The sequence below is a fragment of the Gorilla gorilla genome, chromosome 8 (genome assembly GCF_029281585.2).
Source record: "Gorilla gorilla gorilla isolate KB3781 chromosome 8, NHGRI_mGorGor1-v2.1_pri, whole genome shotgun sequence".
NCBI classification, from domain to species: Eukaryota; Metazoa; Chordata; class Mammalia; order Primates; family Hominidae; genus Gorilla; species Gorilla gorilla.
The window spans coordinates 113,940,294-113,958,546 of record NC_073232.2 but is presented as its reverse complement, the minus strand read 5'-3'; the positions used below and the strand labels follow the sequence as shown (position 1 = coordinate 113,958,546).

General features: G+C 40.7%; 1 protein-coding gene across 7 annotated transcripts in view; it reads left to right on the top strand.

Annotated features, from left to right (window-relative positions):
• FBXW4 (F-box and WD repeat domain containing 4) overlaps positions 1-18,253 on the top strand; it is an 84,903-nt gene that overhangs the window by 4,152 nt on the left and 62,498 nt on the right. For 4 of the 7 annotated variants that reach the window (XM_019035194.4, XM_055352774.2, XM_019035195.4 and 1 more), the window contains exons 2-3: positions 15,032-15,127; positions 17,775-17,960. In XM_019035194.4, coding sequence (XP_018890739.4) covers positions 15,032-15,127; positions 17,775-17,960 — 282 coding nt within the window. Of the gene's footprint in view, positions 1-15,031; positions 15,132-17,774; positions 17,961-18,253 lie in introns of all 7 variants that reach the window. The other 3 variants (XM_055352772.2, XM_055352775.2, XM_055352773.2) reach the window with 1 other exon arrangement.

Below are 18,253 nucleotides of genomic sequence, written 5' to 3'. Positions count from 1 at the left end.
CCCTAGGTTTTATTACCTATAAAGAATGGGAATAACCTTGCCTGGTAAAATGAGGCTTAAATGTAGAATGCTGGCTAGTACAGCATTAAGCACATAGTAAGCATACAATAAATTGTAAAACGGAACTTTTTAATTGTTTGGGTTCTCCTCTAGTTAGTCTGTATATAGCAAAAGTGGGGATGGTTTGACTTAGAGGTGCTGACTAAAGACAAAGGGAAGAACACGCACACACATGCGCTGTGCTTCGTTTCTCTCACCTGTCCTGAATGTTTTTGGAAACATGACAGCAGAACCTGTGGACTTATGGCCTGCACTCCGGGACGAAGAGCCTCTTGATTCTCAGAAACACAAACTGCTAAGGTTTACTGACCTTCCGGCCCAGGGCAAGTCCCATTCAGTTTGGCTGTTCCTAACTGATCATAGCTTTGTTGAGTAAGATGAACTGCTTTGGTTCCTTGTGATTTGCTAATGGTCTTATACTTGTGCTTGAAGGCATTCTGGCCACTTTAAAACCACAAACAAATAATTTGCTTCCCTTTAGGCCTCTTGCCCGAACAGTGAACACTAATAGATATCCTAAGCTTTCTTTTCTTTTCTTTTTTTTTTAAAGGGACACAAAGATAGTTGGAGTCAGTCATCTGATTTAAAATCAGTTTTGTTTGGAGATTTTATGAAGCCTGTTGGAATAGAAATATCCTGAATATAACAATAAAAATCAAAGAAATGTTTCATATAGCAGTCTTTCAAATTTTCCCTAAAGAGTAAGAGGACAAACTAACCTAGTTCCATTTACAAGAACAAGACAGTGGAATTCAGCTGTCACTTGATAATGTAGACTGAATGCAAGAAGTAGACATTATGACAGGGGAAGAACAGGAGCGCTATCTGCAAATTCTGATACTGAAAATTAACAAACGCAAATAATGGAAAGAAAAAGTACATCTGTGCATGTAAAGCTATTTTTAAAAGATTCTATTGCCAGTCTTATGTTAAAGAAAGCTTACTTGATCCTCTTCCTCCCGAATTAAGTGCTACATATTCTCAAATAGGAATTTTATTTCAAATAGCCTTTGAGCAGTACCTGGGTGCTGTCTTGCATTTGCCTATGATAGATTTGCCTGGAATTAACAATAGGTGTTTAGGGAGTGAGGCTCCTGAGGTGTTTGTCCTGGCATGTACATTCATTCCTGTGGAGGGGTCCTGTAGCCTTGGAGCTCTTTGAGGCTGGGGGCCTGGGGTATCTATTTCAGTGATGATTAACGTCCAGAGTGGTGAGATAGACACAGATAAGCAGAGTGTGTTTATTTGTTTTAAAATGATTGTGCCTAAGAGCATTTTCTTGACCCAGAAAGCATATAGTTTCCTAACTAGTTTCCTAACTCTGAATGGAGATGGTATTGCTAACTGGTTACATTTAAGGCCTAAACTGTGATCTTCAGAAAACAATTAACAACTCAAAGTAGCTTAGGCTTTCTCCAGTTTTCTGCCTTACCCAGGAAGGAGAGTCACTTATTTGTTCTGTAATTCACGGAATGATTTCAAATATGGATGTATTTATTGTCTTCGGCGTTTAGAAAGGCCTTATTTTTAATGGTTTCTATGAGTTAATAAAATAGAGTTTAGTTTACAGGTTCAAAATAAAAGAGTACACCTGTGGAAGCAGGACATGGTCTAGTGCAATCACTACCTCCAAATGCGAACTGGAAGAATGGAAGAAGCCTTCTCTAAGACCATGAGAATACAGAAGCTGTTTATATCCTTTCCAGTCTTGTAAAACTTGAATGGTAGGGGCTGAATTTTCTAGCTTTCAAGGCAGAAACATGGAGAAACCCAATGTCTTCACAGTCTGTGAGATGAGCAATCTGTAGTATGAGTTCATACTGGAATGAGAGCTCTGAAAATATTTCGGTACTCCATACTTTCATTTTTTTTTTTTTTTGCACCTGGAAGCTTCATCTAAGGTAAAGATTGTGCTTGAGCTGCTGAAATCCCCAACTGACAGTGAGGTCACTGAGGAAGTATACAGGTTTTTTAAAAAATTATTTTTGAATGTGTGACTTAGAAAAGAATTACGTGTGTGTGACAACTTAACCTTAGCTCTGGGTTGACCCTGGCACTGGATTAGTTTCTGGTCCTGACTTGTAACCATGGAACTGGGAGAAATTTAGGCAGATTCTTATTGAGACCAGGCTCCAAAAATATTTGAAAATTAAGATGAGATCAACTGTTTGAAAAAAAGAGGAGAAAATTGGGTTTTGAATTTTCAGTGAAAATTGGAAGACTCCCTTCTTTGATCTGCAGAAACTGACTTTTGCTAAGCTTCAGAATTTACCTCAGGTGTGTCAACCATGAGTCAAGGTTGAGAATCCAAAGATTTGGTTTACCCTTGAGGAAAGTCCTTCCTATTCAGTAGTCTTGCTCAGATGGGACTCCAATTGTAATCAATTGAATCAAAATGGTTATGGTAATTAAGAATATGTTTATGTACCCTGAATCATGTAAATATTTGAGCTTTCTCTAAAAATGAGTATGAGACTATCTGGAGAAAGAATTTATCTCCTGTTAGAGGTTTGGCTGCCTTGTCTCAATTTTGAGTCAGTTCTTCATTTTATCCAAACTGTCCACATTGCCCTCCCTGGAAGTCTGGGCCACCCAATGGGCCTCTGTGCCTGCCGCCCCTCTTTAGCCCACAATTAATTGCCAGCACATTCTTTCTTCTTCCTCTTCTTTTTTGGTATTTGACATGAGCTCAAATTGCTGAGAAAGGTGACAACTGTGAAATGAAGACAGGGCTTGGAGACACCTTAAAAAATACATGCAAAGGCCACTAAATGACAAGAGCAGACTGCCAGGCTCTTTCAAAACATCACCACGTCTGTTGACTTTCCATTCCTTGTCCACAGCACAAAATTGGAGGTCAAAGAATCATAGGAGTTAGAGATGGAAAAGACATTTGGGGTCAGCCAGTTCATCCCTCCGCCTTCTCCTGCCCCTGATTCCAAATCATTCCTTACATTATATTTTCTCCCCCAGCTCTTGTACAGTTTTCACGGTCTTCACTCAACCCTGGCTGTCACCTTTGGGGAATGATGCTGGAGGTTCTCTCCAGTTTCTCCTCAGCAAAGAGAGATATTGCCTGTGCCCCCAGTTGACATTCATGGACTTCTTTGTTGGTGGTCTCAGCTGAGAGGCTGAAGGATAACTGGATGCTTCTCTGTTGCCTGATGATGGGGCGTTTTTAGACAGAATTGAAGAGCATTTAGTGTATGATGATATTGGGCAAGGGATATTGGGCAAGGGCTGGGGTGTAGGGTAGCCATTGATGAATTTGTTCCTAGACTTTTGTTGTTCAAGTCTCTTGACCTGGAGGGGGATTCGTATTTGTATGAAGTGTGTGGTATTGGGACAGGTGGGCAGAGATGGGAAATTACAGTGAATAGGAGTTTGATAGGAACCCTAACTTGGAGATTGGTAGATTAAACAAATAAGAAATACTGGTCTTGTGAGGTGGTAGAGGATTGTTTTAATAGTTACATGTTAGGGGAGAAATAGAGTGGTGGTTACTGCACAGAAGCTTCAGTTTGGAGTCATATTGAGGAGAACAGATGGGCCGGAAGCAAGTATTTTGGATTAGGGTACGCTGTTGATTTTGTGGTCTCCCCTTGCTTTAAGAAAGTAGAGAAAGAGAAGTCTTATGCTCACTGGCTGTGTGGGTTGGAAGGGGGAATGGTCATTTTTAGAGGTAGCTTTGGAGGGATACCCCCAGCTCTCCCGTCTTTTTCCAGCAGCTGTTGGGAGCAGTCCGAAGGGGGTATTATATTTCTTCTGGTAACTCTGCCAAGAATGAGAGGAAATCCACAATCTGTGGGTTTTGTAGGGGGGATGAGGATGGGGTGGCAGGTGATGGGACAGGGAAATTAAATTGTTTTATAGTAAATATGTTGAGATACTTTTCCTGGAAAGCTATTTCACTGAAAGGAATGATATTTCCCCTGCTCACTAACCCTGTAATGAGTTCATTCTCCTTAAAGAAAAGGAAATAGTCTTTGAGTACTTCTTTTTCTTTTTTCCCTGTAGTTCCAGCTTTGACCTCCCATGTTTCTTTGAGTTTTCCTTTAGAAAGTCTATGTCAAAAAGTTGAATCAAGGTTCAGATATGGGTGGTATGTGTGTTTGTCCCCTCCAGAAGTGAGTTGCTAAGGGAGAACTTCATCCCTTATCTTGGATGCAGTTTGACTTTATCATAATGGCCTAGAAGGTGGAGATGTAAAAACTTGCTGGGTGACGTCTGGTTCATATTCTCCTCATCCCTTCATTCAGGCTGGAAGGTCACCAGGGATTTTGAAGTCTGGTCACTTGGGTTGAGAACCTGTTTTGATGATTAATATAGAACACAGTTTCATAATTAAAAACAATAAAAAACAACCCTGGGAAGCAGAGCAGTGTAATTATTTCTCACATTTCAGATGAGGAGTCTAGGGAAACGTCATTTTGAAGGTATGAGAACAAAGTCTACCTCTTAGTCTGCTAGTGCCTAATTCATGACTCACTTAGAGGAAGGCCTGTTCACCGCTCCCTGCCCCCCAAAAATCGGCATCTTTCTTGCCATTGTTCATTTTTAGAAAGTACTAGATTAGCCTTTCCAAAAGTTGTATTGTGGGATTCTTGAAAAACTAATTCTGTAATCAAATGAGTGGGGAAAATGCTGTGCGCCACATTCCCTCTCTTGGGGATCACAATGTCCATTGGGGATTAAAGGCACTGACAAGTCCTGTGATAGAGGGACCTGTTTACTTTTGTTTCAGCCAGCATCGTGCAAAATGTTTTGACCATAAAATTCTTTTTTTCACTGCTAAATATCTCTTTAACATCTTGCAGAACACACATACTGGTCAAGTGCTGTGCAAATACAGAACCTAACCAATGCCAGGAGGAAAAGGATGTGAACACAGCCAAGTTCTGAATCTTAAGCTCATGCACATAAAGGACCCAGGGTTATGCTTAGTGCTTCTGAAACTGTTTAGACATTTTTGACATGTGGGTGCCATGTTAAGATACTTTATCTGCTCAGATTTCTTCCCTTGAGCCTCTCTAGAATAAGAATTTGGAGGCTTTGGTTGAATTCTTGAAGATGTGGTATGTTACACATTTTAAGGAAGGGCCTTTGGAGCTACGGGTGTTGTTCAAAGTGTGACTTGCCAAAGGGAGAACCATGTTTTTGGAAACTCTTGCTTGAGCAGTTCCTAAGCAATGTCTATCAAAATACCTATTATGCTAGGACCATGGTTCTCACTTTTTGTGTTAAAGACATAGTTTTGTCTAATGTTAGAATTTTTGATAGTACATTAAAGAATTAAAGGTAAATGTCATTTTTTTTTTTAAAAAAAGCAAGTTTCAGAAAATTGAAGAACCTGTTCATGATTATTTACACTATTTACTTGTTCACCCTCTGGTGTGTTACTGTTTGAACAGTATTGTTTGCAGCCCTGACCTTGTTCTCTTATATCCTTTGAGGTAAAGTTCATATATGTTCCTCTGAACATTCAATCTTTATTTTATTTTCAGCAAATTGTATCATGGGCAATATTTTGGCTTAGTGTCTGATAGAAATCCCTGTAAAATTGTGGATTGTTAGTTGAACAAAAATAAATTCTATATATTGTTTAAAATTTGATGGTGCACTTATTCAGGGTTACTGCTATACCACTTGTCTGCACAGTGATGGTTGAGAGCCACTTTTAGAAGCACAAAGTGGTTTAAGACTTGATCCTGTGGAATTTATGACTAAATTAGCCAAAAAAGATGATGTATAGCTGTGAAAAGCTAGCAATGCCTAGGTGTATGGTAGGTTCCATCTAACAGTTCAGATGGCATGTTTGGAAGAGTCACAGAAGTAGAGGCTTTATCTAGATTTTAAAGAATGGATGAATTTGACTAGTCCCCAGAAGTAGCAGTCAGGGGCAAAGGTAGGCTGGGGCTGGCAGTATAGGTGAAAGTGTGGGTATATGAATGAACGTGGAAGAGATTGGCTTGGTGGGAGTCCAGTTGCATAGTGTGAAGCATGAAAAGTGAGTTGAATGGGTAAAGTGGGTTGACAGCTGGGGGTCTTTCAAGGGAGCTGTGGGTCAGTTCAGTCAGCTCCATGCCCTCTTTGTGCATGGTCTTGTCCTCATGCTGGCATGTTTCCTGCAGTCTCCCTTCACTCTGAATTTTGGGGCTATTCTCTGTTCCTTGGCCAAAAGGATAAGCAATTTAACATGATATAAAGATTTTTTATTAATTTTGTTTGAACCTTAATTATAAACCTCTGCTACTGAAGCTATTGGAAGATTCAGGCTAATGCAAGTATAAATGAAAAGTTAGAAGGTTCTTATCTTTGGCTGCTTAAATACTTTACACTAAAGCCAAGTTCTTAGCATTGGTAGAAGAACTGGTGAGAACAGGCAATCTGGGGAAAAATCTGGAGAGAAAGAAGATAAGAGAAATCAAGAGGTAGTGTTAATTTAAAATTCCAAGCTCCAAGGCCTGGTGCTGTGGCTCACACCAGCACTTTGGGAGGCCGAGGCAGGTGGATCATTTGAGGTCAGAAGTTCAAGACCAGCCTGGCCAACATGGTGAAACCCCATCTCTATTAAACATACAAAAATTAGCTGGGTAGGCCAGGCGCAGTGGCTCATGCCTGTAATCCCAGCACTTTGGGAGGCTAAGGCGGGTGGATCACAAGGTCAGGAGATCGAGATTATCCTGGCTAACGTGGTGAAACTCTGTCTCTACTAAAAATACAAAAATAAATTAGCCGGGCATGGTGGTGGGCGCCTGTAGTCCCAGCTCCTTGGGAGGCTGAGGCAGGAGAATGGCGTGAACCTGGGAGGCGGAGGTTGCAGTGAGCCGAGATTGCGCCATTGCACTCCAGCCTGGGCAACAGAGCAAGACTCCATCTAAAACAAAAAAATTGGCTGGGTAGGAGTGGCATGTGCCTGTAATCCCAGCTACTTGGGAGGCTGAGGCACAAGAATCACTTGAGTCTGGGAGGTGGAGGTTGCAGTGAGCCCAGATTGTGCTACTGCACTCCAGTCTGGGTGACACAGTGAGACCCTGTCTCAAAAAAATTAATTAATTAAAATAAAATAAAATTCCAAGCCCCAAGCATTTTGTGTAACTCTGTTTTCCCCTCCTTGGCCTGGTGCCCCTTGACATGGCCTTGTTGTACACTTGGAGACACTTTCCTTTCCTGAGTTTCCTTCCAAATCAGCAGGATGTTATGCTTATGGAAATCATGCCATCCGTGCAGTTGGTCAGCATTGGTGGCTTCCAGGGGAATCAAGCTGTGAGATGGGACAGAGAGGGAAATTGATCTGTGTTCCAGGAGTTTTCTGATCTCAGAGATTATGTTGTTTAAGACCTCTTCGATATACCTACACTTCCCCTTCCTTCCCCCCAGCCATTTTTCTTCAGACTAGGTTTATTTATTTGCTTTTGGTTTTGGGGTGTGAGCAAGGAGAGGGGAAATGAAAGGTCATTCTAGATAACTGCCTAGATTAATTTCTGTCCCTCTGGACTCACTTGCCAAGATTTGAAGGGGCCAGATAGCTTACTGTGGGTGCATGTTGTGTTGTTTTTGTTTAAAATAGGTCATATGCCCAGGAATGCAAACTCTAATGGTTACTAAGTGCCGGAAAGCTGAGAGGGAAGGGGCCTAGTGGAAAAATGAGCCTGAGGCAAGAGAAGGAGGGCTGGGAAAATGGCAGTTCAGCCAGGCCCACGGGGCCAGGTCCTCTGTGCATTAACATCCACAGAGAGATTTATTTACAGGGCACTAATCATTTTTTTGAGAGGAGCACCCTCACTTTACATTAGTAACCATATGGAGAAATGGCTGGCCAGAGGCTGCTTCAAGGATGGGAGCAAGGGTCCCTGGTGAATTCCAAGGGGTACCTGCTCCTGTCTTCTCAGGTACTTTTCTTCTGCTGCTTTGTTCTCCTGACCCCCTTTGACTGGCAGTGACACGTTCCCACAGGGATGGAGGGATACCTGTTTTCAGAGAAAGGAGATATATTAAAAATTTCTTTGGATTTTTCAGGTGCTGAAGCCAATAAAAATATAGATATGATTTGGCCAACAGCTAGGGAAACTGTAACCATCCAAGATGGTTAGACAAAAGATATGAAAAAGCTGAGTTGTTAAATTGTTTTTAACAAAGTAGAGCTTTTTCAAGTCAAAGCCAAATTGAACTTTTTTTTTTTTTTTCTCAAAGTCTAAATTTGAAGGACTACAGCCAAGTGTTTTGATTATGATATTCTTCTTGGGAGAGGATGCCTGCACCTGCTGTTTGGTAGCAGCTTCTAAAGTTCAACTTTGAAAGTTTCTTGGTGCTATGATCAAACCCTCAGGGGAGTATTTTGACCCCTAGTAAAGTGTCACATGGCAGTTAAGTGACCAGGGAGGTGAGAGAAGTGCTGTCTTTATTCCAATTCAGGAAATATATCCATTCTTTTACTTTCGTTTTCTTCCTGCTGTGATTCAGAGTATTCCCTTTTTAGTTTCATCACCACTCATTAATTTTAGACCTAATTCAAGAGAAGAGATATAACTGTAAACAGTTTCTTCCTTTATATCTGGGAGGGATTTGCAGATACGAGGAGCAGACAGGGAAGTCTATGTTTTTTTTCATTTAGATTTCAGTTCCTTTGGCCCATCCTGTTAAGTATCTTTTACTGTCCTCAGTAGTAGTCTGGTATTGTAGGTGGCGCTATAGTGATTTAAAACCAGGGACTACATTCACCCAACAGAATAATTCAGTAAAAGATTTTAGCCTTAACATGTGTATAGCCAAGTCCTAATTGTTCAGCCTGAAAAATAACAAATGTTTGATATTGGAGGAACAATTTCTAATAGTTATAACTAAACTGATTAGAAGAAAAACGAATGATTATTAGAGTCACATTAGTGACAACACCATTAATGGATATTATCTACGACCTATACTTATGTAAAGATAATTAACTTTTTTTGTAGTGATTTATAACATGTATTGTACTTCGTTTTAGGTGTCATTTTAAAAAACAATTGTGTGAAATATTATCCTCATTTTATAGGTGAAGAAATGGATAATTGGAGAAGTTAGTTACCTGGGTTGTATAATTAGTAAGCGGTAGAATTGGGATATAGATCCCAGTTTCCTAAGTCTGCCTTCTGTGCTTTTTCAGTTTTATTTAATCTGCTCTTTAGTTAAAGGTAAATAGGAAGACATAACTGTCAACAATTATGTGATATATTTTCAACAATTGATCACTTAATAAAGCACCATCTATTAACATCTTTAGACTTGTCATTATTATTATTATTATTATTATTATTATTTTGAGACGGAGTCTCGCTCTGTCACCCAGGCTGGAGTGCAGTGGCATGATCTCAGCTCACTGCAAGCGCTGCCTCCCGGGTTCATGCCATTCTCCTGCCTCAGCCTTCCGAGTAGCTGGGACTACAGGCGCCCGCCACCACGCCTGGCTAATTTTTTGTATTTTTAGTAGAGACGGGGTTTCACTGTGTTAGCCAGGATGGTCTCTTGTCTCCTGACCTCGTGATCTGCCCGCCTCGGCCTCCCAAAGTGCTGGGATTACAGGCATGAGCCACCGCGCCCAGCCTAGACCTGTTAGTATTATTATTATTATTATTATTTTTTTTTTTTTGAGACGGAGTTTCGCTCTTGTCGCCCAGGCTGGAGTGCAATGGTGTAATCTCGGCTCACTGCAACCTCCACCTCTCAGGTTCAAGCAATTCTCTTGCCTTAGCCTCCTGAGTAGCTGGGATTGCAGACGCCCACTACAACGCCTGGCTAATTTTTGTATTTTTAGTAGAGACAGGGTTTCACCATGTTGGCCAGGCTGGTCTCAAACTCCTGACCTCAGGTGGTCCACCCTCCTTGGCCTCCCAAAGTGCTGGGATCACAGTTGTGAGCCACCAAGCCCAGCCTAGACCTGTTATTTATGGAGACATAATTTTATGTAGTGTCTCCCCACCTCTACCTTTATAAATTTAACTTAGTTTTAAAAATACCATTACTTGCTATAGTTGCTGCCAAAATGTTTTGCAATCCTCACATTTGTCATTTCTAGTGGCAGTATATTCCATTGCATTAGTATACTATTCTCCTCCACAGACAGACCTTCGGGCTATTTCCAGATTTTAGCTCTAATATATAGCTGCAGCTATAAATATCTTTGTAAAAATTTTTTCTTTTGAATTATTTCTTCATGATACAGTGCTCAAAGTAGAAATGCTAGATCATAAGCTGTCACTTAATGACTTTTGTCTTAACAGAATTCCTTTCTGAAACTGTACCTGCTGAATGTGCTATAAGCAACATGTAACCAAATCCACACTCTTATATCAAATTAAAGCTAGTGTCAGTTTTTTCTACTTAGTAGATGTGAGGTGTACTTTAAAAATTGTTTTAATGTACGTGCCTGTAAACTATTCTTGGGGGATGTTTCCTCCAATGTTTTACATTGTGAACACTGTGACTGTCCTTATCCTCTGTCGGACATGGATGATATGGTATTGGAGACAGGGTGTTATCTTGATAGATTTTTATCAGCTCCCTAAAAGTTTTAGAGAGAAAACTTATATCTACAGTGTTAGTTAAAATTTTTCCCCTACTCTGTTGCTTTTAATCTTTTTTCCCTTCCTGTAGCATTTCAAATTTAATAGCATTAAACTCAAATACTTTATAATTGATACATTTCTATTGCTTCAATAGAATAATTTCTATTATCCCCATTTCAATTGGGAAATTATCTCTGCTCTTCATTGAAATATGTATATATTTTGTTTTCTTCTAGTTAAACTTTTAAATTCACCCTCATGTTTTTGTAATTTATTATATTGTGGTGTGAGATGGCAATCTAAATCAGTTTTTTTCTCTATTGATATTCAACAAGTTTTATCAACAGCATTTATTATTACTATTTTAATCAGTATTTGAATATTACTCAGCCATAAAAAGGAATGAAATAATGACTTTTGTGCAACTTGGATGGAATTGGAGGCCATTATCCTAAATGAAGTAATGCAGGAGTGAAAACCAAATACTGCATGTTCTCACTTATAAGTGGGAGCTAAGGCATGGGTACACACAGGCGTACAGAGTGGTGTAATGGACATTGGAGATTCAGAAGGGAGGAAGGTGGGGGGGTGAGTGATAGAAAAATTACCTACTGGGTACAGTGTACGCTATTCAGGTGACTGGCATACTAAAAGTCCAGACTTCATCATTGTACAATTCATCCATGTAACCAAAAACCATTTGTACCCCTAAAGCTATTGAAAGTAAAAAAATTTTAAAAAGGAAAAAGAAAAATTAGAAAATATGTAAAAGCATAAAGGAGAAAATAAAAACACCCAAAGTTGACTATCCACAGTTAACTGTGGGTGTTTTATTTTATCCTTCCAGTGTTCTTTCTAGCCATGCGTATTCTTATTCCCTCTCTCCTTTCCTTCTCATAAAGTCAACGTACTATACAAACCCAATAGCACTAATTAAAGTGATTTATTTCCTTAGTTTACAATTTTCTGTTTGTTATATATTAAATTCATATCAGTTTGGGCCATTTCTTGCTTTCTTTTTTTAAAATCAAAGACAGTTGCTTATTGCTTATTTCCAATTGAAAAGAATATACTTTCTAGAAATATAAGAATTATAATTGCTCTTTATGAGCACTTATTGATATGCATAAGGCATTGGGCAAATGAAAACAGTGCCTGGCATATTGTGAGCACCACATTAAATGTTGGTTAAATAAATTACAATTGGAATAATGATCCAGAGAGATTTATAACATTCTGTATAATTTAAAAATAGTATTCAGTTGGCCAGATGCAGGAGGATTGCTTGAGGCCAGGTGTTGGAGACCAGCCTGGGCCAAGGCAGGAGGATTGCTTGAGGCCAGGTGTTGGAGACCAGCCTGGGCAACATGCATATATACTTATCTACAGTGAATACATAGTTGCCTCTAGAGAGGGAGAGTCTTGGCTAGGGGTTTCAAGAAAGACTCACTTTTCATTGTTAACCTTTCATACTATCTGTGTGTGTGTGTTTTTTTATCCTGTGCATTTATTACTTTATTAACCAAAAATAATTATTCTATATGAATAAATAAGTGAAATAACACCAGGAGGCAGAATATTATTTAGCTAAAAGTGAATTAAGTATCTTCTTTCTGCCTGCCAAAACCATTCTTTCTAACCTGTGTCCATTAGAATCTTGAAAGCTGGACTTGCTTGCTGGCTTTTAGTAAAATGTGGTAAATGTGACGGTATAAGTAGAGGCTGGCCCCCACCCGGCCAGCCGCCCCGTCCGGGAGGTGAGGGGTGCCTCTGCCCAGCCGCCCCTACTGGGAAGTGAGGAGCCCCTCTGCCTGGCCAGCCGCCCCGTCCGGGAGGGAGGTGGGGGGGTCAGCCCCCTGCCCGGCCAGCCGCCCCATCCGGGAGGTGAGGGGCGCCTCTGCCCGGCCGCCCCTACTGGGATGTGAGGAGCCCCTCTGCCCGGCCACCACCCCGTCTGGGAGGTGTACCCAACAGCTCATTGAGAACGGGCCGGGATGACAATGGTGGTTTTGTGGAATAGAAAGGGGGGAAAGGTGGAGAAAAGATTGAGAAATCGAATGGTTGCCGTATCTGTGTAGAAAGAAGTAGACATGGGAGACTTTAAAAAAAAAAAAAAAAAAAGTAGAGGCTGGAAGAAATGAGTGTATCTCGCCAGGCGCGGTGGCTCATGCCTGTAATCCCAGCACTTTGGGAGGCTGAGGTGGGCGGATCACGAGGTCAGGAGATCGAGACCATCCTGGCTAACACAGTGAAACCCCGTCTCTACTAAAAACAGTAAAAAAAATTAGCCGGGTGTGGTGGTGGGCACCTGTAATCCCAGCTTCTTAGGAGGCTGAGGCAGGAGAATGATGTGAACCCGAGAGGCGGAGCTTGCAGTGAGCCGAGATCGTGCCACTGCACTCCAGCCTGGGTGACAGAGCGAGACTCCGTCTCAAAAAACAAACAAACAAAAAAGAAATTAGTGTATCTCTCCCTGGCCAGCAAATTTCCAGGCAGACATGGCAGTTATCACTCTTGTCCCAAGCAGTGTACCTTGTATGGGCAGTGGAGCAAGCTAAGGAGACACAGGAGATATATGGGAACCTAAAATGGAATTTTCAAATTCTTGCTCATGATTTCAAAATTCTCTTCAAAGGCGTACTCTGTAAGGGGCTTAGAGCTCTTCTCCCTATTGCCTATTAACCCATCCCCAAACAGTGCCATTCCTGTAGCTTGTGTGCTCTCTTCTCTTATTGCTGTTAACTCAGCTCACCCAGAAAGTACTATTGACACTCGCCCTCCAATGTTTTGAAGAATTTAAAACTCAGAAAAGTTGAATGAATTCTACCATGAACACTCATATATGCACCACCTAGGTTCTACAATTAATATTTGGCTGTATTTGCTTTATCATGCATTTTAAAATAAGTTACAGATATCAGTACATTTATCCCTAAAGGCTTCAGTGTGCATACATATCATTGACTAGAGTATATTAGTTTATGGGGTTTTTTTTAAGAAAAAAATATATACAGTGAATTTATATTTGAGTAAACCGCACAAATCTTGTGTATCATTTGATGTATTTCTTTTCTCTTTTTTTTTTTTTAGAGAGGGAGTCTTATTCTGTTGCCTAGGCTGGAGTGCAGTGGTGGAATCACTGCTCACTGTAACCTCGAATTCCTGGGCTCAAGTGATCCTCCCATCTTGGCCTCCCAAAGTGTTGAGATTACAGTTGTGAGCCACTACATCCTGCACATTTGGTCCATTTCTGACAAATGCATATAAACTTGTATAACCCAAACCCCCTCAAGACTTAAATATAGACTATTACCTCAAAGTTTCCATATGTTCTTTCCTAGTCAGTCTCCATCCCTATCCTGGTAGTAATGACTGTTCTGATTTTTTCATCATAGGTTAGTTGTCTCTCTTCTCAAGCTTCATGTAAATGAAATCATACACTACGATTTCTTTTGTGTAAGATTTATTTCATTCAACATAATGTTTCTGTGATTCATCCACATTATGATGTGTATCAGTACTTCTTTCCTTTTTTTTGCTGAGTAGTATTCTGTTATATGAACCTACCCTAGTGTGTTTATCCACTTTCCTGTTGATGGATGCCTGGGCTGTTTACCACTTTTGGCTATTATGACTGAAATTCCTATGAACATTCTTGTGTAAGTCTTTTTGTTTCTCTAAGGTTATTGCTAGGTCATAGAGTACATATATGTTTAGATTTATAATAAACTGCCGGACCTTTTCCCAAAATGGCTGTACCATTTTGCTTTCCCACCAACAATGTAGGAGAGTTTCTTATTGGTCTTCTAAAAATATATGAACAAATACAAAGAGGACTTCCTCATCATGGTACAAATTCCTGTCAGATATACATTCTGTGAATCTTTTCTCCCAGACGACGGCTTGTGTATTCATTTTGGTGAGCAGATGTTTTGGATTTTATGAAGTCTGATTTACTGGATTTTTATTTTCTGTTATTGCTTTCTGTGTCCTAAGAAATCTGTGTCTACCTTCTTAGTCAGAGAGATGTTTTTATATATTTTCTTCTGACAGCTTTATAGTTTTAGATTTTAAGTTTATGATCTGTTTTGAATTACTTTTCCTGTATGGTGTGAGGTAGGGGTCAGGATTCATTTCATTTTTTTTTTTTTTCCCAATCTGGACATCCAGTGGTTCCAGGATTGTAATCCATTCTCCATTAGATTGCTTTGGCATCACTGTGAACATTTTTGATAGTTTAAAGGACAGGCTTTTCTCCTTGGCTTTCTTAGTCAAGTATGGAGAGAGAACAGTTACTCCTTCCTGGTCTCCTAATCTCTTTACTTGTATTTTGGATGCTCCTGAATCCTGACTCAGTAAGCCCATGAAATTTTCTGTGGTTGGCAATAAGTTGTAGTGATTGGATTATCTGTTCTGTCTGGACATAGGATGACCAGTGTCCCAGTGAAGGAACGAGTGAAGGTGTCTCAGAACTGGAGACTGGGGCGCTGCCGAGAGGGGATTCTGCTGAAGTGGAGATGCAGGCAAGTAGCCTCTTGACTTTTTAAAAGCTACTTGGGACATAAAAGCATAATGGAAAGTAAAAAATCTGGTCCTACATAGAGGCTAATGGGGCTATCTTGGGTGGGTGGGCACTGGTGAGCCTTTGAATAACACAAAGGGGGCATCAGGACAACTTTTTCACATTTAAAGAAGGGAATACAAGAAATGTACTTTAACAAATGACTTTTTTATGATTATAAAGAAATCAATGCTTATTTTAGAAATTTGAAGAAAAAGAAAATTCTAAAGAAGAAAATAAAACTAACCTGTAACTCCACCACTCAGAGGTAACCTCTGTTAACATATGCCATCAAAGGAAATAAATCAAGGTTTCAATTCATCTTATTTTACAAATATTTTTATTTAAATCTTCTACTCTATGGAGTTACTTCTTCATTCTTGGCTTCCCTGAGTCCTCTCCCCTACTTTATTAAAAGGCAGGGTAGGATCTAAAGGTTTGGATACATATGTTACAGGAGTCAGAGCTTAGAGCAAGTATAAGGAAATTTAGAAAATGCCTGTGGCACTGCTAATGCTACCAATTTTTATGCTTCATTGGTGCTAAATGACCAATGACTCTCTACCAAAAAATTGCTCCTTGTTGATTGGTTGCAATGGATAGGGAACATCATGATTCCACATTCCAGAGTGACCTGTACCTGTGCTGAAGACACAGGCAGCCCTCTTCATCTGATGAACCTTTCTTTCCTGCTTGCATCCAGTTTGCACTGGTTTCACTGGCATCAGATGCTGTGAATAATGTGGTATTGGGTAGTGGTGGTGGTGATGGTAAAGAAACTACAGGAGAGAAAGATGGATTTTTATGATGAAGGACTTTACCCTCTGCTTCCCACATTTGCCTTTTGGGGCTAGTTTCAAGCAGTTTGGCAAATAAACACACAGAACAGTTACCAGGCTGCCCTGGGATTCTCCACTGTTCACCTGGCATGAACCTGGTTTCTTGTCCTAGGCAAATGGCTGTTTACCAGATGGCTCTAAACACAAAAATTCCCACCCTCTCTGTTTGCTGCCTACTTGAGTGTGCCACACACTCACGCAAGGGGATATTGAAGAGGAATGTGCATAATGAGTGAGAGAGCAGGCATCTGTACACACTCTACACATGTTCCATGTAATATATGCACACACTTGTAAAAACCTCATGAGCAGAAACTCAGTTACTACAAAGTCTAAGCTGCATTTAATGGCCCGTCAAGTCAATTTGCAGAACTTTTCCACATTCCCATGACACTTGTACGAGTCTGGGGAAGAAACACAGCCCAGTTTACTCAGACAGGCTTGGGAATAGGAGATGGTGGCTGTTCTTGGGGATGAGTCAGCTGTCCCTGTGCTTTTCTTGGGACCTGGTAACTCCAGAACTCCTATGTAGAATAGGACAGGTGGGATGTCCACCTTGGGAAAGGGGCTTAGTTTCCACCAGAGAGCCTATTATCTGACAGTCTTCTTTCTTCTTAAGTCTCATTCCCTGCCACAGGACTTGTCTGTGGCTTCTAGCCTTTCTTCCTCCTGTCAGATTGCAGAGGGAATCTAACTATTTGTGGATTTCTCTTATCAGTTGCCTGTGAGAGCTGACTTTCTCTGTAGCCCCTGAGCTGTAGCAGAATGCTCTGGGTTTGTGTTTTTCCATTGCCACACTTACCCTCTAATACAGAAATGTAGATATCCCTGTGAGGATCTAGGTATCTAATCAGTACATTAGCATCCTTTCCTAAATGGCTTCATTCCTTTCACTTATAAATGACCCCTTAGCTCTAACAGAATAAGGGAATGGGGCTTCCCTAGGTTTATTCTTCTCTTTTCTCCATCACACCTTAACTAATCTATTGCGGAAGAGGTATGTATGGGAATCCTAGAACCTTGAAACTTCCCACTTACACTTCAAATTAATGAGGATGCAGAATGAAAGTTATTTCACCTGGCTAGAAGATTTCTTTCTTTTTTTTTTTTTTTTTGAGACAGAGTCTCCCTCTGTCGCCCAGGCTGGAGTGCAGTGGCGCGATCTCGGCTCACTGCAACCTCCGCCTCCCAGGTTCAAGCGATTCTCCTGCCTCAGCCTCTGGAGTAGCTGGGATTACAGGCGTGTACCACTATGCCTGTCTAATTTTGTATTTTTAGTAGAGACGGGGTTTTATCATGTTGGTCAGGCTCGTCTCGAACTCCTGGCCTCAGGTGATCCACCCACCTTGGCCTCCCAAAGTGCTAGGATTACAGGTGTGAGCCACTGTGCCTGGCTGAAGATTTCTTTTTGACCCTTCTCACCCCTTGACCGTTGAATTTTGTAAGCTCTGCGTACCCATGAGAAGTCTAGGTAGCCAGTAATTGAAATATTAAATATTCTCCAATTAAAAGTGGTATTTAGTTGGTCTTTTAATTTTGAGTCTCTTTTATAAAGTCCAAGGAAGTTTAGATCACCACAAGGCTCAGTTACTCTAGTTTTCTGAGGATAGCTGATGGGCAGGTAATTTTGAAGGAGGGTATCAAGTATAGATAATAAGCCTTGTTGGTTATCCTTACTAAGTTGGGGATTGGTCAGCTTCTTCAAAGATTGGAGTTGAGTTTTCATACTGTATCTTGATGACTTTTAAATTTTCTTTTCCATCATTTCAGTCAGATGCCCTGGATGCAGCTAGAGGATGATTCTCTGTACATATCCCAGGCTAATTTCATCCTGGCCTACCAGTTCCGTCCAGATGGTGCCAGCTTGAATCGTCGGCCTCTGGGAGTCTTTGCTGGGCACGATGAGGACGTTTGCCACTTTGTGCTGGCCAACTCACATATTGTTAGTGCAGGAGGGTAAGTGCTATAGGTTTCTCCTTCCACCCTTTTCTGTCTTATACTTCGGGGACATTCTGCCTGCCTCTGACTTTTCTGTCTTAACTCCAAAGGGATGAGGAGGGAGACCAGAAGGGTTTTCCATTTAAAGCAGAGAGATTTTACCAAAAGGAGTTAATAGGGTTAGCTGGAGAAGGAAAACAGGAAGAGCTTCTAATGAAAAGTGAAGCTGGTTTTGATATTCTCCAGGGGAAAATATATTTTTTCTCTCAGCTCTGTTCAGCCCCAGGTGTGCTGAAGAAGTAAAGGTATCT